Genomic DNA, 21,702 nt, shown 5'->3' on the forward strand with positions numbered 1-21,702 from the left:
TCATTCTCCCCTTGGAGGGGCAGCTCTTGCCCTAGGTTGGAGCAATCTGGTGGGGTTGGGAGGAGCAGGTAGATGGGGTTGCGTGTGGCTGGGTGGGGAGGAGCGCCTGGGGAGCCTCAGTGGTCTCCAGAGCTGGGAAGCCACAGGCGGCTTTCAGCGGAAGTGCCTCTTTCTGTCCCCGCTATTAATGAGTGTCCCGAAGCCTCACCTTGCTTCTTTGTCCATTATCCTTTCTCAGTGACAGTTGGGAGAGACCTGGAAGCCCCCCATTGCAATAATCGCTTCTCCTCGCCCTCCCCTGGCTGCTATTCAAAGCCCCGGCTCCTGATGCATTCCCCCACCGGTTTTGATTAGGAGGGAGAAAAATAGTTATGTATTTGAAAAACTCTCCTTTGAGTGTCATCCGTATCAAAGCAGACACTTTTCAGATTGCAGGTCCAAATATTCTGGGAAGTTCAGGAGTCACTTGCTATTTAAATCTCTTGAAAGCCGCCTAGTTAATTACTTCAGTTAGAAGGTTTCATCTAAATTGTGCTCCACACCCAAGGTCGGGGAGGAAGAGGGATCTATTTCGGCAACGAGCTTCAAAAAATGTTGATTTTTCTCCTCCAGCAAAGCACCAGCAGGCAATCTTGTGTTTGTATACTGCTTATATCTGCAACACGCTTTCTCCTGCAATTATATCGCTGCGGCCTCACGGTATTTGTGTGAGGCTGGGACAGAGGGAGGACCAGTCTCCGGGCTTTGCAGGGTCGCAGAGAGGGAAAGCGTCTGGCACAATCACACAGAGTTGGGAGCAGGATTCACTCCAGAGCCCCAGGGTTTCTACTGCCACCCATTCCAAACCGGGGACGGCAGGGGCTGACGAGCCTGTGAAATGTGCGTGTCGTTCTAGAGCACATGGTTCTTAAATTTTAACCTGCATCGGAACCACCTGGAGGGCTTCCCAAACCCAGATTGCTGGGCCCCACCCCTCAAGTGATGGATTCAGTAGGGCCTGGGAAGGGGCCTGAGAATGTGCATTGCTAACAAGTTCCCAGGATGTGCTTCTGCTGCTGCTGGTGGTCCAGGGGGCACACTGAGAACATCTGCCAAGCTGTTACTAGATTAGCAGTGGAGTCTGTGACCCAGAGGGGCCTGAGCAGCCCTAGACTGTGTCAGGGACCACCTGCCTTCTCCATTCTCCCAGGGTCTGAACTGATGCCCAAAGCCCTGTCCACACGCATCATCGGGGGCATCTGGTGGTTCTTCACGCTCATCATCATCTCCTCCTACACGGCCAACCTGGCTGCCTTTCTGACTGTGGAGCGCATGGAATCGCCCATCGACTCTGCTGATGACCTGGCCAAGCAAACCAAAATCGAGTATGGGGCTGTCAAGGACGGGGCCACCATGACCTTCTTCAAGGTGAGACCCTCTCCCTCCCTTGCAGCACCATGAGCTGACCCTCCCACACCCTTCGCTGTCCATCCCTAACTTCACAACATCAATGGGCCAGGAATCCCCAAGGCTCAGGCCATCCCTCCCTGTTTGAGACCAGTTGGCTTTGGGGAACTTTGATGAGGATGTGGCCACCTGAGTTGGTCCCGGCACAGATCCTACACATCTTCATACCTGGGACAAGCAGGGTAAATGTGCTGTTTTCTTCAATCCTCAGAGGATGGCAGGTGGAAGGATGAGGCTGGAAAAGGGAGAAGGAGAAGCGTGGCCCAGACACACAAACAGTTGTGGGGGCCAGGGGGCTCCCTGCCCTTGACTTAAGGTCTCTGTGGCATCCATGCCCCAAGAGCCTGGCCTGCCCTTGGCCATGAGCTCTCCACTACTGAGAGGGTAGCAAGGAGCACATCCTTCAAGGCAGGGAGGAGGTTAAAACTTGACCAAGCGTTTATGAACATTTCTTCGCACGTTATACTCTTGGACCACTGGTGTCCAGATAAAGCCCTCGTCACCTGCTCAGGTAGCTGTTCTGATGGGGATCTGGCCAGGGCTCTCCTGCTCCTCCTGCTTTGTAGTGTGTTGGCTCAGTTTCCCAAGGTTTTCACCTACTAGAGTAGCTAAGGTTTTCCTAACCCACTGACGGACCCTGAGAACCGGTAAATGTCCTTCTGGAAATGAATGTAAAAGTCACAAGAGCTACCACCACCAAGAGCTCACAGTGGGCCAGACTAATGGCTTGGCCTCACTGAATCTTCATGACCAATCCTGTGAGGTAGGCACTACGATTATTTCCACTTTACACATGTGGAAACTGAGGCTCAGAGTGATGAAGCAGGTTGTCCAAGAACTCACAGCTGAAGGGCCCAGGTCTGCCTTCCTCCAAAAGACCATGTTCTAGGCCACACTCAGACTTGAGTGTACATCCCTATCACCTGGGAGGCTTGGGAAAACCCAGATTCCTGGGCCCCACCCTCTGGGTTAGTAGGTCTGGGGCAGGGCCAAGAATGCACGTTTCTAGTGAGTTCCCAGGTGCTGGTGCTGCTGGTCCCCGGGCCGCGCTGAGAACCTCTGCTCTCATGGTTTCTCCAAAATGGTCAGGATCGGGAACTTGGGGGCCGTAGGTCCATTCATCCATTTATTTATTTATTAGTCACTTGGAAGCCTGGGCCCTGGTTCCACATCCCCCAGCTCTGGTCTCCTTCCAGGCTAAGCCTCGGAGGGATGGACTGAGCCTCCAGCTGGGCCTGAAGGAGGCAAGGGGAGGGCAGCAGAGGATTGGGAGGGAAAGCCTCTCCCTCCTGCGCACCGGAGCCTCACCAGCACTCTCCCCTCCCCTGGCCTCCCTGGGACCCTCCTTGAGGGTGGAAGCAGATGTTTAGTGAGGAGGAGAGAGAGAGGAAAAGGTCTCCCCTCCTGTGATATTGCTGTTACCACCAAGAAGTGGCCAATGTGGCCTTCCTGAGAGGTCACTGTCGTGCATTCGGGGTGGATAGAAGCATTGTGACAGGCATGGTAGGAGCCCTCTGGGACCCTGGGTATGTGTTCGTGAGTGTGTGTGCAGGGGATGCCTCTGTGTGTGTGTGTGTGTGTGTGTGTGTGACAGTATATAATCCACAGAAACATGCATTTAGGTGTGTATGTGTACACACAGGTGCCCGTGTACAAAGTCTACCTGTGCAGGTGTATGTGTGTCTTTGTGCTTGGACAGGAGTGTTTGCAAAAATCTGTACGTGTGCTGGCAAGCACGTGTGTGCGTGCATCCCTGTGCTCCGGGCATGTGGATATGTGCCTATGCGTGTGTACAGGTTCTGTGTATATGTGCATGGAGATTATACGTGTGTCTATCTGCCTGGATGTCCCCACGGGTGTATCTAGACAAGTGAGCCTGGGGGATGGGCATCCGTGTGTGTCATAGGCCATGCATCTATATGTGTAATAGCTTGTATGTGTGTGATGGCCCCTGCGTGCATGTGTCTGCATGTGCAATGATTCGTGTGTGTGTGTGTGTGTGTGTGTGTGTGTGTGGGTGCGCACGCCGCTGCAAGTGCGCCTGCTCGTACCTGTCCCCAGGCTGCGGCCCAGCCCTCTGACTGTGCCAGAGTATCTCATGCATTACACATGAGCCCATCTCGAAGCAGGGCTCCCGATCAAAGGGAAGCGGCATAAATAAGCCCGGTGCAGGCTCATTGCCGCGGATTGGATGCCCTTGCCTCCCTCCACGCTAAGATGCTCAGATTGGCTTCCAAGAGCCTGGTTCCAGCCCCCACCGCACTGCTGTCCTCAGCATCAAGCAGCGCCTCCAGCAGCCTGTTCCGCCCTCACGCACCTTCCCTGCATACTGTGCAGCCCAGAGGGCAGAGGAGGGACACCCATGCTATCACCCAGCTGGGATGCCGGGGCCCCGGGGCCCATGCTTACAAGGGCTTCTGGCCAGAAACAGCAACTCCGCATCCCCTTGCAGAACCAACCCTGCTTTCCCGCTCTCCTGATCACCAGTTAATCCCCTTGGACGTCTGGCGACATTGTCTCCCGCTTGAATTCGAGGGAAGCTCTTCTAGCCCAGGCTCCCTTATCACTGACAGCAGCAATGGGACCGCGTTGCAGGCAGAGAGGAGCTTGAATGTGGGGATATTAACCCCACCTCAAATCACGAGCTGGAAGCACAACACCCGCCCAGAAGTTCCCCAGACAAGCTTCCTTCCTCCCCACCCTACCAGCCCCCACCCTCCATAGCTGGGCTTTCCAGTCACACGTCCCCTTCCCAGTCCCCACTCCTCTCCCCCATGAGGTGGTAGCCTCCTCATTATCACTTTCAAGTTAGGGCTGGAAGGAAACCTGAGTTGAACCTGGAGAAACAGAGGGTGGGTGATTTGCCCATGATCACACAGCAGATCGGTGGTGGAAGCACGACGCGAGGTCAGATAATTCTATGTGCACACGCAGCGCCCTCCCCCACACCCACTCTAGGGTCTTCTGGAGGGCTAGTCTTCCCCCCTGCCCATGAGTGGATGTGGCACTAAGCTTGAACAGGGACCAGCTTCAGGTAAAGCCACAGGATATCTAGGAGACATTGGCCAGGTCAACGGTAGTAGTAACATTTGTCGAGCACTTACTCGGTGCTGGCCACGTTCGGGCACTTGACCTGCATTCACGCATGTCATCCTCACAGCAACCCCAGACCGCAGAGACCATTATTATCATTCATCTCCATCCGACATCTGAGGAAGGTAGGCTCCAAAGGGACCTGAGTTCACACGGACTTACCTAAGATGGAGAGCTAGTGAAATGCCGAGCTGGGATCGGAACCCCGGTGGTCTGGCCGGAGCCCTCGTGCCCACCCTGCAGCCCAGGAGACGCACAGCTCCAGGCGGCCCGGCGCTCCAAAGGAAATTTCACTTGAAGAGTTGTCGGGGAGCGGCAGACATCACAAACAGCATCTCCCGTGCTGTCCTCCCTCTGTCTGAGAAGATAAAAATTAATTAGGAGATGAAAAAGGAAGTCTTTGAAAGCACTGTATGGCTGTAAAAATATGTAGGCAAATGTAAAGGAGAACACTAGGGAAGCGTGTTCACTGGGCAGCTTTGAAGGGAGCCAGGCTGTCTGAAGACGGCTTCTCCAAGGATTTAGCCCCTTCCGTGTTGCGGTGGGGGAGGGGGGCCCGTCACGGCGGGAGGGACTGTGGGTGATGGACTCCCACTCAGGGAAGAGACCAGAGCTGGGGCCCAGGGATCCCAGGCTCCCCGGGGCTCCAGCTTTGTCAAGCCCCCCACCCCCTTGCACAGCCTTGTCTGGCCCTAGCGATGGAGCCTGGAGAGGCCTTCCATCCAATGCCCCATCTTCCAGCTGCTCAGCCGACTCTTCTGTGAGCTGGAAGGCTCACCCCATCTCAGCCTCCAGTTTCTCCTGGCCCATCTGCTGGCTGGTCTAGAATCAGAGCCCTGCCTTCAAGCAGAAGCAGGGCCCCCAAAACACAGGGGCCAGGCAAGATTCAGTGTCGTGCAGCCTGGCACGGTCAGGTCACCCTGGTCTTAAAAGTCAGACAGACCAGGACTTGAGTCCTGGGTGTTGGCTCTGCTGGGTGACCTGGGGTAAGTCCCTTTATTTCTCCCAGCCTCAATTTGTTCCCCTGTATGACACGGATATGGGTTCCCCGTACGCGGCAGTCAGCAAGAGGACTCAGTGCGCTCCTGGGCATACGGTGGTTAGCCCAACGCCAGGCACACAGGTGCACTCGAGTCAGACGCCTCTCCAGCTGGTGGACCCAGAAGACTAGGAAGCAGGCTGGACCCTTTTCTTTTGTCCTGTAGTCCCCAGAGGACTTAACCAGAGCACTTTGGAGAGGGACCAGCCAAGGGACACCTGGAGAATCCCCCTTTCTCCAAGTCACTCCAGATGGGGGACCATGGGCTTTGGGAAGGACCTTGGTGCCTCTCACAGGATGGCCATCGGCCTCTGCACAGAGCTAAGAACTCCGGAGGAGCCCCAAGACCCTCAGAATAGAAGAGACCCCGAGAGGGCAGGCCGAGGAGCAGGGACAGGTGCGGGGCTGGGCTGGGCCCATGGTGAGAGGAAGTGACTGAACACTCGAGGACTGCTCTGGGCCTTTCTATGGAACGGGGCTGATAATAGAACCCCCCTCGCAGAGTTATCGAGATGACGAAGTGGGATAATTCACGGAGACGGCGTAACAGAGTCACAGCGAGCACCTGACAGAGTACACGCTGTAAGAAGTGCTAACCATTCTTATGGTTTTGTTGTTGAAAGTGGTGGTACACAGGCCTGCTCAGCCCCCAGACACGGTTTTGGGGACCATACACTGCTTACATTTTCTTATGTGAGTTGCCAGCATTTTAAAATGGAGAGATTTTTGCATTTAAAATATTCACATTTCCAGCTTCTTGAAAATGTGAAGGATCTGGCATCACTGAGCTGCTCACCCGCGGAACAAGAGTTGTGGGAGCCAAGAGGCAGTAGCTTTCCCAGGCTCTCAGAATCCCACTCAGCGCTCCCTCCTTCCGTATTTACAGCTCCCCCCACCCCCCGCCCGTCAGCACTGGGGTTTTCTACCCCGGGCATTGTGTCATTTAATTTCTGTAGAAACTCTGCACTGTAGAAATGATTATCCCTAGTTTCCAAATGAGAGAACAGAGCCTTTGAGAGAAATAATGTGATGCCAGCCACCCGTCCAGCACTTCGTAGGGACCGAGCTCTGTGCTCAGCTAACGCCCATTTTACAGATGTGGAAAATGAGGCTCAGAGATGGGACGTCACTGGCCTGTGGTTGCAGAAGGAGCTGGCCTTTGAACCCAGGTTGGCGTGACACCAGAGTCCAAGCAGCAGAGGTGACGCCCTCTGGCTGCCTCCATCCCCAGCCTGCAGCCCTCCCCTCCAAACTCCTCTGCACGGGCCAGACAACAGCCTGCCCCCCTGCCCCCACCCCTGCACACACACACACAAGCCTCGGGGCAGGTGCCAACAGCAGGGGTTACTGCAGGGCTGGAGGGTCAGTGAGTCTATCCTGGCAAGGTGGACTGCAATGGCAGGCAGAGGCAGCAGACTCAGGGAGGCCGCCTGGTCCCCACGGAAATAATCCCACAGACATGATTAACTGCTCAAGTATGTGGATCTGATAAGGCCAAAGCCTCCACACCCAGGGATAAGCAAGCCAATTGATTTGAGGAAAGGTCTCCTTTCCACCATGGAAAATACCCAAGGTCTCGCATGGAATCACATTGCCGCTGCCTCTCTGCACACGTTCCCTGGGATTCAGCTCCCTTTGAAATTGATAGATATTTTTATATATACCTATATACATTTTTCTTGTACAGAAATGTTAAATTCTCAAGATTAAGTATCTTCAGTTGGGGAAAAATCAATTTACTTCTTTGAGGAGGCTGGAATTGAAAGTCGTGAGCCTGAAACTTACTTTCTTGCCAATTTTACTGATAAAAAAAGCCTCTCCGTCCTGGCACATCGCCTTGTATTGGCTGCTCCAAACAATTCCATTAATTGATTTGGGTGACTGGCCCTGAAGCAATGCTTATTAAGGTTCCCACTGGAGCTGGGACAGGCAGGATGACGTGGGAGCCATAGCTCTGTGGGCCCCCATTCCCTGGGGTGTGATTATAGCTCAGGCCAGTGACAGGAACTCTGGCCTCTGGTGACCAGGCCCAGGAGATGGGAGAGGGACCTGATGCTCCAGGAGGGGCCCCAGCTATATCCCTCCCTGCCTCAGCCCCATGCTGCTAGAGGGGAACTTTTCGGGGATGTGTCCTGGATTCACAGTATCTAGAAGACAGGAGGGAACTTAAAGGGAAGCGGAGACCATGAGTGGATGTGGTTGAGCATGGGAGCCCCAAGACACAGAGTAAGCATAGTCGGTGGCCGTTCTCGGGATGCGGATTTCAGAGCCACCTGCCTAAAGTTGGTGGAGGTGTGAATTTGTTGACACTGGAGCTGGGAGAGCGGAACCGCTTGAAATCAGCATCACAGCCAGCTTCACTCTCTTCTCTCAACTGGCCCCAGCTCTCTGCTGTTCTTCCATCTCCTTCACTGCATTCCTTTACCCACTGGAGGCTTTTATGTGTCTTCCTCAAAGCCCATCGGCCTCAACAGCCCCCCGACCCTCAAAAGAAATTTCTGTCTCCATTTACAGTGGAGTATTACTGGAATGAACCTATGTTTTAATGTCGGAACCTATTTCTACTCGACATGCCTGTGTAAAGGAAGAATGGGGTGTTGGGGGAGGATACAGGGAGGAGTTTGCAGAAAGAAGAGTTCTCATCCTTTTCTGAGACAGAAGGAGTGGGGCAGGGCTTCCTAAGTGGTTCATTGTCAAATTCCTTTTGCCAGTGTTTGAGATTTACTGATGGATGACTGGCTTCATGGGAGAGTGAGGTAATGTGTAGGTAGTATATGGGTGAGAACATGAACATGATGAATGAGAGGACGGTTGGATGGATGGATGGATGTATGGATGGATGGACGGATAAATAAGTAAAAGGCTAGGTGGACAGTTGAGTAGTTAGTTGAATGAATTAGTATGTAGGTAGTATGTGGGTGAGAACATGAACATGATGAATGAGAGGATAGATGGATGGATGGGTGGATGGGCAGATGGATGGGTGGATGGATGGATGGATGGATAAATAAGTAAAAGGCTAGGTGGACAGTTGAGTGGTCAGTTGAATGAATTAGTGTGTAAGTAGTATGTGGGTGAGAACATGAACATAATGAATGAGAAGATGGATGGATGCATGGTTGGACGGATGATTGGATAGAAGCAGGAGCAGGATAGAAGCTTCCTACCACAGTGAATCTGGGCAGGAACAGTCACAGAGTGAGAAAGGCCCTGAGGGATACAAGGAGCCAAAGGAGAGTCTGGATGGATGCATGGTTGGATGGATGGATGGATGGCTGTATGATGCATGCATTAGGAGACCTAAGGGGAGCCCTGATGATCTCATCAACCCCCAGTTCCCATTGGAGAATTTGGAAGGCAGGAGAGACTGGGATGGAAAAGAGCTGAGCTGCTGGAGCCACTGATAGGCCAATAGTACTTAGTTATAGTGACCATGGGGGCCGAGTATCTGAGGAGCATGTGTCCCTGGCCCCAGGGAAGACTGGACTTGGATGATCTGATTAGAGGAATCATTGGAATTGATTATCTGAAAAAACAATGATTTGGGGCACAGCAGTAGCTTGTGTGTGTACGTGGTTCCAAGAGCAGATTACCTGGAGCTTAGCTTCTTAAGGCAACAGCATTATGATCTCCATGACTGGGTCAGGAAGCAGCACAGCTTAGCTGCGCCCTCTGCACGGGATCCGGGACAGGCTGCAGTCAAGGTATTGGCTAAGGCTGTAGCCATCTCAAGGCTCTGCTTCCAAGCTCGCCACGTGGTTGTTGGCAGTGTTCAGGTCCTCCTGCGTTGTGGGACTGAGGGCTTCAGTTCTCTGCTCCCTGTTGGCTGGAGGCTGCCCTCTGTTCTTGGCCACGCGGGCCTCTCCACGGGGCGACTCACAGCACGCAGCCGGCTGTCATCAGAGCAGCTGGGGAGAGGAGCCAGAGAGAGTGCAAGCAAGAGCATCAGACTCCTGTAACCTAATCTCAGAAGTGACATCCGATCGCTCCTAGGGGGCAGTTAAAACCAAGTCGCTAGTCCAGCCCACACGCAAGGGGAGGGGATTACACAAGGGCAGGAGTACCAGGGACAGGGATCATTGGAGCGGCATAGAAGCTTGGACAGAAGCTTCCTACCACAGTGCATCTGGGCAGGAACAGTCACAGAGTGAGAAAGGCCCTCAGGGACAAAAGAAGCCAGAGAAGGAGAGTCTGGACGTCCGAAATTATGTCTGAGGAGTCAGAAAAGCTGGAAATCAGGAACGTTTTTAAGGGCAGGAGTAGCTAGTAGGGGAGTGTGTCTGGGGCCAGAGGAGGAGCTGGGGTGGGGAAGTGTAGCTGGCAAGAGAGAGTAGCTGGCGAGCACAGGTTTGAAGGTAAGCGCTCAAGAGGCGAGAGTAACCGGTGGTAGAGTAGTTAATTGCACACAGGCCTGGCAGAAAGTAGGATGGCTGAGGACAGGAGGAGCTAGAAGCATCTGAGCCCTTCCAGGCCTTCGGCTTTGAGGCAGATAAATTTGCAGGTGGGACAATAGCTGCTTGTCTGTGAAGGTGCCCCTAGGCCCAGAGGAGGCATCACTGGCCCTTGATGGATTCTGGGTTCTGATGAAATTCCAAGTGGGGTCTTGCCTGCTGCTTCCGGGCTCCCTGCTCTCCCAGGCATGCTTGGGTCTCCAGGAGCCAGTTTTGGAGAGGACAGCCCTCAGCAGGGCTGGGAAGCCCCTGGAGAATAGTAGATACACTTTCCTCCCAGCCACTGCCCCTGCCGCCTGGACTCCCAGCAGACACAGCTTCTTTCCCCATCCCCTACCCATCCCCCAGCCCTGCACCAGCCTGTCACGCACACCGGAGCTGGGCCGGGTGCCAATCAGACAGGCTGACATTACAGACAGGCACAGCTAGACTTGGAAGCAGCCGGGTACAATGGGGCCGGCAGAGCCACCTGCTCCCCTGGGATCTGTGGGGGCAGGGCCATTCCCTGCTGGGAGCAGGTAGCTGGCTGGCTATGATCTCCCGAGAAATCTCATGAATGCCATGCACCCTGATCTGCCCATTCTCCTCAGGCAGCAGGGGACATTCAACCTCGGGCCCCTCTCCTGGCCCCAGCACCTTCTCTGAATCTCTCCAGCCAAGCAGGACAAGCCCAGCAGCCCACCCCCTGGACCTCATCTTAGGGATGCTAGTTCTGCTCATCCATCAGCGTCCAGCCTGGGATGCTTTGGGGACAGTCACAGTAAGGAGATAAGGGGCCTGCCGACCACGTGCTCTGACAGGCCCCCCTTCTCACCCCGCTCCTTAATGAAGTCCAATAGACAGAAATCCTTGTCTTCCCTTGGAACACAGTACACAGGAGGGGCCCCCTTTGGTTGAAGTGGGAGTGGGGGCCCAGAACCCACCAAGCTTTGCCTTCATTGGCAGCCATCTCTCCCTCTCTATCTTCACAGATTTTTCTGTGAGGCAGTGACAGCTAAGTGGTTGGGAACGTGGGCTCTAGAGCCAGATGGCCTGGGTTGGAAGCCTAACTTTGCTACTTAGTGTCTGAGTAACCTTGGGCAAGTGACTTAGCCATGGCTTCAGTTTCTGTAAAATGGAGCTAAGGGTAGTGCCCACTTCTATGATTGTTGTGAAGAATCATTGAGTTAATGCAGATAAAGCTCTTAGAACAGGGCCGGCACATGGAAACCTTTAATAAAGGTTAGAGAAAGAAAATGCATTTTTTAAAAAACCAGTCTGAAAACCACTGTGCCATGGCAAAAGCTAGGGGTTTCTAGGTAAGTGGGCCTGAGTCTGAATCCTGGCTTCATCCCTTACCAACTGTGTGTTTTGGGACCTCCCCTCCCAGGGCCTCAGTTTCCACAGCTGAGCAAGGGGTGGCCTTCCCTCCCATCAGAGGGTTCTAGACAGAGTTCAGTGACCAGAGCCCTGTTAAGTGGGGTGCGGGGTGCTTGGCCCCTGATGTGCTCAGTAACTGTGTGCATCACCCCTCCCATCGTGGCCCAGAAATCCAAGATCTCCACCTTTGAGAAAATGTGGGCCTTCATGAGCAGCAAGCCATCAGCGCTGGTGAAGAACAACGAGGAGGGCATCCAGAGGACCCTGACGGCAGACTATGCACTGCTCATGGAGTCCACGACCATCGAGTACGTCACCCAGAGGAACTGCAACCTTACCCAGATCGGGGGCCTCATCGACTCCAAGGGCTACGGCATTGGCACGCCCATGGGTGAGCAAGGGGCTGCGGGCGGGTGAGGGGGTTGGGGGGACAGAGGATGACTGGGGCCCCCACAGCTACTCATGCACCCCATCTCCTGCTCCCTCTCCCAGCTCATCCCATTGAGCCTCAAAAGGTGTCATCTCTTCAACCCAGAGACAAAGCAGTAGAGTCACAACCTTGCGAGGTCAGCCTGGGCCTAAGCAGAGGAGAGCTGGGGCCAACACCGAGGTAGGGGGTCGGTTCAGAGGTCATGCCTGCTCTCTCTGACCTCACCCCTGTCGATGCAGCCCTGATACACGGGGCCTGCCAGGGGCCGACGGAGACAGGGACTCCTTGGCAAGACTCCCACCCCCAATCAGGACCTTGCTCCCACCCGGACACCATAGAAAGATTCAAAGAGGGGCTTTTAGGAGCTTAGGGAGAGGCTAGTGATGGTGGCCGGCGCTGTCCAGGGTGCTGACAGGGGCACATGCACAGGGACTGAGTGCCCCTGCCAGCCCGCTCCCCGCTCCCCCACTCAGGCTCCCCGTACCGGGACAAGATCACCATCGCCATCCTGCAGCTGCAGGAGGAGGACAAGCTGCACATCATGAAGGAGAAGTGGTGGAGAGGCAACGGGTGTCCCGAGGAGGAGAACAAAGAGGCCAGCGCCCTGGGTATCCAGAAGATCGGGGGCATCTTCATCGTCCTGGCCGCCGGGCTGGTCCTGTCCGTGCTGGTGGCTGTGGGCGAGTTTGTGTACAAGCTCCGTAAAACAGCAGAGCGAGAGCAGGTAAGCCTCAAGAACCGGGGCCCGCGTGGGGAAAGGAGGGAGTGGGGAGCACAGGGTGTGAGCCGGGTTCACACCTCCCAGGCACACATGGTGTCTGAGCCAGCCCTGCCTTGGCTCCAGCAGGAGGCTTGCCAGCCCCACCTCTGCTCTGACTCTGAGCACACATCCCCACCACTGTGGCTCCAGGCCAGGCCAGGCCCCCTCCTCTCCAGCTGGCCCATGCAACAGCCTCCACTCTGGCCTTCCTGCCTCGTCTCTCCCATCCGCTCTCCAAACACAGCCAGGGCCCTGTTTAACACTTCATTCAAACCATGTCATTCCCCTGCAGAAAACCCTCCAGGGTAATTGTTGAAGCTGGGTGATGGTTACATGGGACTTCATTATACTGCTCTCTCTACTTCTGCATATAGTTGGAAATTTCCATAATCAAAAGTTTAAAAAAGAAAGGAACGTTAAGAGGTCTGGCCCCAGCATCCAGGCAGTAGAACTCTGCTCAACCCATCTGATTAATTCAAGTGTGGTTGAGCAGTGGTTCTGGGTCCTGGTAGCAAATTAGAATCACAAGGAGAGAGTTTTTTAAGTGCTAATGCCCTGGCCTCACTCCCAGAGACTGTTTTAATTGGTCTGTGGCAGAGCCTGGCATTGGTGTCTTAAGAAAGTGTACTTACAGGGTGATTTAAATGTGCATGTGAGGGCGCCTGGGTGGCTCAGTCGGTTAAGCATCTGCCTTCGGCTCAGGTCATGATCCTGGGGTCCTGGGATCGAGCCCTGCGTCGGGTTCCCTGCTCAGCGGGAAGCCTGCTTCTCCCTCTCCCTCTGCCTGCCACTCCCCCTGCTTGTGCTCTCTCTCTCTCTCTGTCTGTCAAATGAATAAATAAAATCATTTAAAAAATGAAAATTAAAAAAAATCAATGAGCACGTGGGTTGAGGGCCTCTGGGCTGGAGGGAGGCGCCTCTCACAGAGAGGTTCAAAGGGACACAGGGCCAGTGTGGAAGGAGATTGTAGGTATGTCCTATGTGGAGGGGACCATTCAAAACAGGTACTTTTTACATCCATCAGAAATGAAATGGGGTCCTTTATAATCGGTGAGCCAGAGTCAGCAAAGAGGAAGGGGAAAGATCATTCTTGGTGTCACAGTTCTTATGGGCATGAGGAAAGGGACATGCTCCAGTCTTGCTGGGAGCAGTCCATGCGTACGTTTCTGGAAGGCAGCTTTGCAGTGTGGACAGTCTTAAAAGTGGGCACACATTTTGACAGTGAATTTCTACTTTTAGAAATGCACCCAATGGAAGTGGCCAGTTTTATTTACAAGGATATTCAATGAAGTGTTAATTAGCACATGAAAAATGGAGGGGAACATCCCCCTCAATGTCCAATAATAAAGAAGGGCTAAAAAAAATTACAATACATTAAAAAAGAACAACCAAATTCTGTAGGAATTCCCATTACAATTGGAATGAGCTCCACAATCCACCGAAAAGCCAACAACAAGATCTGGTCCTAGCCCGCTTGTCTGACTTTCTCCTTCCCACGTTCCCCTCCCTCACTCTCCTCCACACACACTGGCCTCCTCTTTAGCCCTTAACGCACCAAACACTTTTCAGCCCCAGGCCTTTTGCACATGCTGTTCCATGTACCTGCAATGCTCTTCCCACCCACCCCCACCCCCACCCCGAGCACCATATTATTGGCATGTTCTGGTCGTTCAGGTTTCAGATGAAATGCCACCTCTCAAGGAGCCTTCCCCACCTGGCCCCACCCCCAATGCCCCTCTATCTCATTCCACTGCTTTGTTCTCTTAACAACACTTACCGTGCTCCGAAGTGATTTATTTGTTTGCACGCTTATTACTTGTCTCTATCACATCATAGACCAGAATCTCCCTGAGGGCTGGGACCTGCTTTTTTCACGTCTGTTTGCCTGACACCTGAACAGCGCGTGGCACATAGCAGGGCCTTAGTAAATATTTTCAGAATGAATAACTGCAGGTGGGGAGGGTTGCCATTCTGTGTTTGGTGGGCGGACAAGGGGAAGTGAGTAAGAGGCAGAGCCAGAATTGAGAATCTCCGCGCCCTCCCCTCCCCCGCACAGCCTTGTCACAGCTGCCTGGGGGCTCCTGCGAGGACCTCACCACGCAAATGGAGCCATCAACAGCCCCCACTGCCTTCCAGACAAGCCACAGGACAGCCTCTGGCCATGGGTCTCCTAGGAGCCCCCACCGTCAGATACCTGCAGGCAAAGCATAGGGACCCGGGCCGGAAACCACTGCCACCCAGCTGCCCTGCAGGGACCTGCCTCCCACTTGCACACCTTGAGAAACGTGCCGGACTGTCCGTGTGGGAGCGTGGTGATTCTGCCCGTAGTGGGAAGCCCTCCCAGGGGAAAGTTTACCCATACATTTCATCAGGTGTTTCTTAAGCCTGACCCTGGGCCAGGCCTAGTGCTGGGAGCTGGGCTTACAGGGATGAAACTGGCTGGTTCCTGCCCTCAGAATCTAGTGGAGAAAAATCAGGCAGGTCAAACTCCTCAAACTTTAATGTGCACGCCCATCAGAACCTCAGTTTGCTCATCTGGGAAATGGGGAGAGGATGATACTACCTGCCCTGTCTACCTTAGTCTCCAAACAAGAACGTAACGCTCTGTAGGCTGCCTCACAAACTGGTCATCTTGAGTGGGCAGAGGGTGGGTGGCCTAAAGGTGAGAGTGAGACAGGCAGCCTTGACACCAGCCTTGGGAGGAAGGGGAGGAGCTGGCTGGGGTTGCAAGGCCGGGCCTCACCCATGTGCCCCTTGCCCTCCCACCCCACCCCAGCGTTCCTTCTGCAGCACGGTAGCCGATGAGATCCGTTTCTCCCTTACCTGCCAGCGTCGGGTCAAGCACAAGCCGCAGCCTCCCATGATGGTCAAGACTGACGCTGTCATCAACATGCACACGTTCAACGACCGCCGGCTTCCAGGCAAGGACAGCATGGCCTGCAGCACATCACTGGCCCCTGTATTCCCCTAGGCACAGGTGGGGTGGGGACCGAAGGCCTGGGGGCAGGGCAGAGGAAAGCAAGGAGACTGGAAGGCACCTCCCCTGTGCACACACTGGGCTTGGGGGCCAGAGCTGCTGCCTGCCTGCTGAGCCAGGAGCCCTCTGCCCTTACCTCCCAGGAAACCAGCAGGCCCCTAGGCCAGCTGCTTGGGCCTCACTCGCCTCTCGTTTCTTCTGTGGGTTTCTAAAGCTGCCAGCCAAGACAGCCAAGGCCAAAGGAAGCACATGCCTCTCTCAGGCCAAACTCACCTGCCCCTCAACTCTCCTTGACAGTCAGAAGTTCCTACCATGGCCTTGCTGAGGCCAAAGAAAATGGGAAACAGCTCGTATGTTGCCTCTCCTCCCCCCATGAGCCCAGGCCTCCTGGGCCATGACCGTGAGACCAGAGACACAAACCTTGGGCACCTTAAGGATTGTAGTGTGGCTACCAATGGGAGCTGAAGATGGGGGATGGCCGCCCCACATGTCTTGGGCAGAAGGAAGACTTCATCCCTTAGGGGCTGCTCACATAGTCTTGGTCTCTTGGACTTGGCACCATGTATGGCAGCCTCCATCTTGGCAAAGTTGAAGGCAGAGAGCCCCATAGAAGAAAAGAGGAGTTTGGGGTATGGGAGAGAGGAAAATGCACAAAGGCCGCCATTTTGAATTCTTATGGACGATGTCCCAATTGTTCCCATTCCTCGAGGAGGTCTCCAGGAGTATAAAGTGGAGGAGTGGTCAGAGCAAATTTTCTACTTTCTGGCCAGAAGATAGAGGACCCCCTGAATCTCTCAGAAAGGGTGACCAGAGATTCAGCCGATATTTGAAGCCAGAGGAACAGTGGATTCCATGGAAATCCCGTAGGCCCTTGAGCCATTGGGTCTTATTTTGCTGGTTACTGAGCTGTTTTCTAAACCCTAGTGGCATTTGAGAGCTTGGGCTCTTTGCCATCTACTCATCAGCAACTCCCCATTCCTGGCCAGTTGACCTTGACCTCCTTCTGTCACCTTGGAAGGAGAAGAGAAGCCTAGATTGAAGTGAAAGTCCTGACCCCCCCCTCAAAAGAGGGATACAGGTCCTATGGCACAGGCTAACTTTGGGGTAGATGGGGAAGGCCAGGAAGGCCCTCAAGAACTCTTGGCCTCCTGAACTTGCCAAACCTAAAGATGCTCCCCAGAAAGGAAAGTTTTCAGGGACAGGGTATCAGAGCTCATAGAGGCCCCGAGGGTGGGGAAAGAAAAGCTGCCTCCTGGAGAATTAACCAAAGACCCCACATAGAGAAACAGGCCATCTAGGCCCCGATCTCTTGTCCAGAGCAGCTTGGACCTAGTGGGGCTTGGGGGTATAGCAAAGAAATAGTAGCAGATGGGGTACCAGTGAGGGCCAGACCAGATAACTTGTGGGTTCCAGCTAGGTAGGATGGTTGCTCTAGAAGTCTGTGACTTTAAGATTCTGGAAAAAGAATGAGACATGGAAGGTTTAGGAGCAAAGTGTCCTTAAAGAGACTACGACGGGACCAGCAAAGCTTCCCATTGCTAAGGGTGAAAGGCAGTCTCGGAACAGGGGAGGGAAGGCTGGAGATTCCGGATGGGGACCCAGAAGACACTATTATCCCCCTCCCACCTCTCTCCTGTTTCTGCCTGGGGAGTCTGGTTAAGGAAGAGCTACATTTAGATCTCAAGGACCTTCTCAGCTGGGGTGAAGGATAATCTTTAGCTCCCCCCAGGGACTCCCAAAGCAGGAGAGCGCAGTGGGCTCATGTGATAAATACCGTTCCTCCTCCAAACTGTGAGCTGCAGGACCAAACCAGCTGGTTCCCACCCTCCCAGCAGCTCCAACAGGCTGTGTGCTGGGTAGGTGGGAGAAGAGAGCTGGACGCACAGCATTGCCAACACACGTAATGACAGGAGAAGCCATGCTGTCGTGAGCTCGTGTGTGGGAGTGCGTGTGTGCACGCGTATATGTGTATCTGTGTGTGTGTGAGCCCTAGGGCTGGGGGTGAGGGACAGATTTGGACATCAAACAGAGTCCAGGACATGCAATAATAGAACCCTTCGGGTTCTGACGTGTGTGTGCACACGTGTGTGAATCTGGGATGAGGGAGACAAATCTGGACAAGCAGCAGAGCCCCATACATGTAAAAACAGGAGAAGCCATGTCTTACTGGGGTCCTGGGCAGTATATACATGTATACACACATGCACGAGTGTGTATGCTTATGTGTGCCTGTGTGTGCACGCACGCATGGGGGTACATTTTGCACCCATGGCAGAGGGTGGAGGACAGGATAAAACCTGCAGCGTTGCCAAATGTTTAAAAGGAGAAGCCATGTCATTGAGGGGTCCACGTGTGAGCATGTGTGCACCTGTGTGTGGGGGCGTGCGTTTGCAGCGGAGAGCAGGACGGAGGACAGAACCAGAGAGCTGTGCGGTACAGATCAGTGCATGTGTGCAAGGAGCCATGTGGCCCTGGAATTTCTTGGGAGGAGGCATGCTCACCCATGGGTGTGCAAACTCACCCATGTGTTCCAGCTCACAGCAGGAGCAGAAATGAACAATCAGGAAGGCAGGGAATCAGGGTCTGTTTGCACTTCTGTTGGTAGGGAGAGATCATTTGTCACAAGGATTTGGCGAGACAAATGGCGAGATTTGCTTTTGTGTACGATGCTCCATGAGCGAGTCGTGTTCTTCTGAGGCTGCACACGAACACAGGCTGATGGGGGAAGAAAGAAGTGGCGTGGGTTTGGGAAGATATTTCATCAGCGGAATGAAGAATAGTGGCTATTGGAGGCACAATTCAATTAGGGAAATCTCCCAAAAGGTACTAAAATGATTTTTAGACTTGTAAGTGAAGGTGGGGTGACATGTTGCCCGACTCCCCACCCCACCACCCCCCCGCCACTCAAGCCTTATGTCTGTGTGTGTGACTCATGTTCAAACTCTGGCTGGTGTCCTTGGTTTGCCTTCGAGACCAGTCCAGTGTTCAAAACGCAGTGGGGACTGCTTCTGCCCAAGTGGCAGCGTGTCTCTCCCCGGGTTCCGAAGGTGCTAGCTGGTACTACTATACCGGGTGGAGCGGGGAGGGGAGAAGGTGTTCGCATCGAGGCGGATCAAGAGGAATTAAAGGCGAAGTCAACCACGGCAGCAGGTGCGCACGTGCGCTGCAGAGGGCAGAGGGTGCGAGGGGCACGTCCACGCACGGCGGCGCCGAGGTTGGCTGTGGAAGCGTCAGAGCTGGTTTCGATGGAACAGAAGACGGGACTTGCGCCAGCAGGTGCTGGACTGTCCTTGTCGGGCCCCACATGCCTGCCCTTAACAAGATTGCCCCCACCTCCCACCCCATCTCCCACCCGAAATGCCAGTGCCTCCTCTCAGCCAGCTCAGACTGGCCCAACTGAGGGGCAGCAGTGAGCAGACCCCCCACACGCACACACACACACACCCCGCCAGTCACTAGGGCCCTGGGGCTTTCGGACGATGAGCCCTCCTCCTCCTCTCTCTCCCCTTGACCTCTTACTGGTCTCTCTCCTATGGACCGATGAGAAAACCCTGACCGCTTGGTCACCACTCAGGTGGCCCCACTCTGCGAGTGTCTTCAAGAGGAATCATGCTCTCGTGGCGGATGAGCTGACTCTGAATCTTTGAAGGGTTGGAGGGCCTCCCCCACCCACCGCCCAGCCAAGACTGCCCCAACTAGAAGAGCACATCCTGACCCCCTCCCCAATGCACTTGCAGACAGAAGTGATGGCCCAGGATGGGGGAGGGGGCTGGCGGGCCTGGACGAAGTTTCCACGTGGTGAGAAGAGCCGGGCACGCGCTCACTGAGAACAGAGGCTCCCTCCCTGCCTTTCCCAGGGCTGCGCTGTGGACGTCCGCAAGCGGCTGCTTCATCCCTTGGCATGAAGCCGGGCCCTTCCCAAGCCATTCTCAGCTATCTGCACAAACAGCTGGAAACTGGCCAAACTCTGGCCCATGTCTGGACTGGTCCGGTGTAGACAGCCATCTGGAGGGGCCTTGTGATCTGGACAAACAGCTGGTTGGACTTAAACATCTGGGATGGGTCCAGCCCCGTGGACAGATGCAAGGAGTGAGCTCAATTCTGTCGACAGGTCTTGAGCAGACACATCTGGAACAGTCTCCCCGACGGGACGGACACAGCTGGAAGGGGCCCCGCTGCTTGCCACGGTAGAAGGGCCCTGCCCCGAGTCCCCATGCCAGTTTGAATCGAGCTCTCATTTTTCAATCTTGGATTTGCCCTGGAGTTAGAATTTCAGAGCTAAGGCCATATGTGAAGTCACAAAACTGTTTTTGGTAGAAGGTTAATGTTCTGTACAATATATATATGAATGTAAAAAGATATATATATATGCTGTATATATATATATATATATGCACAGTGTATATATGACCTGTAGCCCATGTGTATATGCACCCTTCCCCGCACGTCCGCACACAGAGTGTACATAACCCAGCCAGTACGGGTGGGGACCAGGTGAGGGATGGGGTGACAGCAGCCAAGTCTGGAATGGAGGTCACCTGGGGCAGGGGCCCCGTGGGGATGGGGAAAGCCCTGCATACATCAGAGCTCTGGACCGAACCACAGGGCCTGGCGGATGAGCCTTGCCCAGCAGTGCCTCCTGGCGAGGGGCAGGAGAGACTCAGTGGCCTTGTCTCCATCTGAGAGTGCCTGAGGCAGGACAGCAAGCAAGGCCTGTGTCTGGGGAGCCATGTCAAGCTGGCACTTGGCTCCGAGACCTGTGCTTGTCACAGTGTCCAGATAGGTGTCCGGCTCCACCGAGAATATCCTAAAAGGCTGGAACGTTCTAGGTGGCAGAAGCCTCTGCCTCAGATTCCCACCCACATACAAAGGCACAGTTCACAGCTAGGGAAAATTCTTTTTAAAGAGAATGGCCCCAAAGGCATTGTCCACATGCCAGTGCAATGTCCCTGTGCCCTACTCGCTGGCTCTGTCCCCATCGTCTGCCTTCTAGAACAGAAGACCTCCAATCACCCTGCAGTGCGTCTCTATTTCACAGATCAGAACTCCGGGGCCTCCAGCTACAGGGCAGCAGCTGTAGTGATGCCAGCAGGCTTGTCCCACTGCAGACAACCTCCCCAGGCCCATCTGACCCAGAGGCTAGCTGTCAGCAAGTGACCAAGGAGCCAGAGACGTGAAGGGTGCAGTGACGCCAGGGGAAAGAGAAGCCAGCAAGGCCTTCCTGCCCTAGCACTGCCCAAGTCATCTGTCTGCCTTCCCTCCCCCGCTCCATCTCCCCCAGCAGGGCAGTGGGCAGGGCGCACCCCCTCCGTACCTGCCATGGCCCTGCCCCTCCCCGCTCCTCCTGGGCCTCATGATCCCAGTCCTTTAGCTAGCAGTCCTGCCCCTGTAACTGGTCAGAGCACCTCTGGAATCTGCAAGGGAGAAGACACCTGGAGTGAGCTTCCGTGTGGTCGGCAGCCTGCCTTCTGCTTGGGCCCCATGCGTCAGGCTGGTGTGCACTTAATCTGCCTCTGGGGCCCCCTCCCCCGCCGCCAGAGCACATCTGAATCCAGCCCCCTGAGGAGGGGCCTGTCCTGGCTCCAGGGGCCCACATGCCACTGTGCTCCAAACCCCCACCCCATCTCTGCCTGGGCCTCCCTTGTCGGGGACTTGGGTTCCCAGCCCCAGGGCTGAGCCCCCAGACAGCGCCATGCGAGACCCTTGGCCTGCCCTACCACCCAGACCAGAGTGCCTGGATGCCCCCCACTCCCACTCGACATGGTTCCCACACACTGGTCCCTGGGCCATTCAGGGGATGCCCTTTGTGGACATGCAGAATTTCTATGAATATAGTTTTTTGTAAACATTTTGTAACAATTTGGGTTTCATAGTAACTGTGTTACTTGCCAATCATTCTAGGCTGATGTAAATAACTTTCCAAACAAATCTGATTATTTTCCTTTTTAAGACACTGTGATATATCAAAGTGCACAGTTTGCTGTATGAAGTAATATGGTTTTAAATTTTAAATAAAGAAATGTTTCTAGAAAACAGTGTCCACTTGAGGTGTGTTTTCTGCTTCTCTTTGTCCTTCAAACCAGAGGGTGCCGGGCAGCTGAGCCACCTTCACCCCTGGGCTGACTGTGTCCCGGGCAGGAGACCCTG

At 54.4% G+C, this 21,702-nt stretch overlaps 1 protein-coding gene across 3 annotated transcripts in view; it reads left to right on the forward strand.

Annotated features, from left to right (window-relative positions):
* The window catches only part of GRIK3 (glutamate ionotropic receptor kainate type subunit 3), a 221,768-nt gene extending 200,224 nt beyond the window's left edge, over positions 1-21,544 (forward strand). For all 3 annotated transcript variants that reach the window (XM_032387647.1, XM_032387639.1, XM_032387657.1), the window contains exons 13-16: positions 1,190-1,407; positions 11,557-11,779; positions 12,292-12,542; positions 15,355-21,544. In XM_032387647.1, the coding sequence (XP_032243538.1) occupies positions 1,190-1,407; positions 11,557-11,779; positions 12,292-12,542; positions 15,355-15,549 (887 nt within the window). In that variant the 3' untranslated portion in view covers positions 15,550-21,544. The remainder of the gene's footprint in view (positions 1-1,189; positions 1,408-11,556; positions 11,780-12,291; positions 12,543-15,354) is intronic.
* Positions 21,545-21,702: the final 158 nt, after the last annotated feature.

The sequence above is a fragment of the Phoca vitulina genome, unplaced genomic scaffold (assembly GCF_004348235.1).
Source record: "Phoca vitulina isolate PV1807 unplaced genomic scaffold, GSC_HSeal_1.0 scaffold2, whole genome shotgun sequence".
In the NCBI taxonomy this organism is placed as follows: domain Eukaryota; kingdom Metazoa; phylum Chordata; class Mammalia; order Carnivora; family Phocidae; genus Phoca; species Phoca vitulina.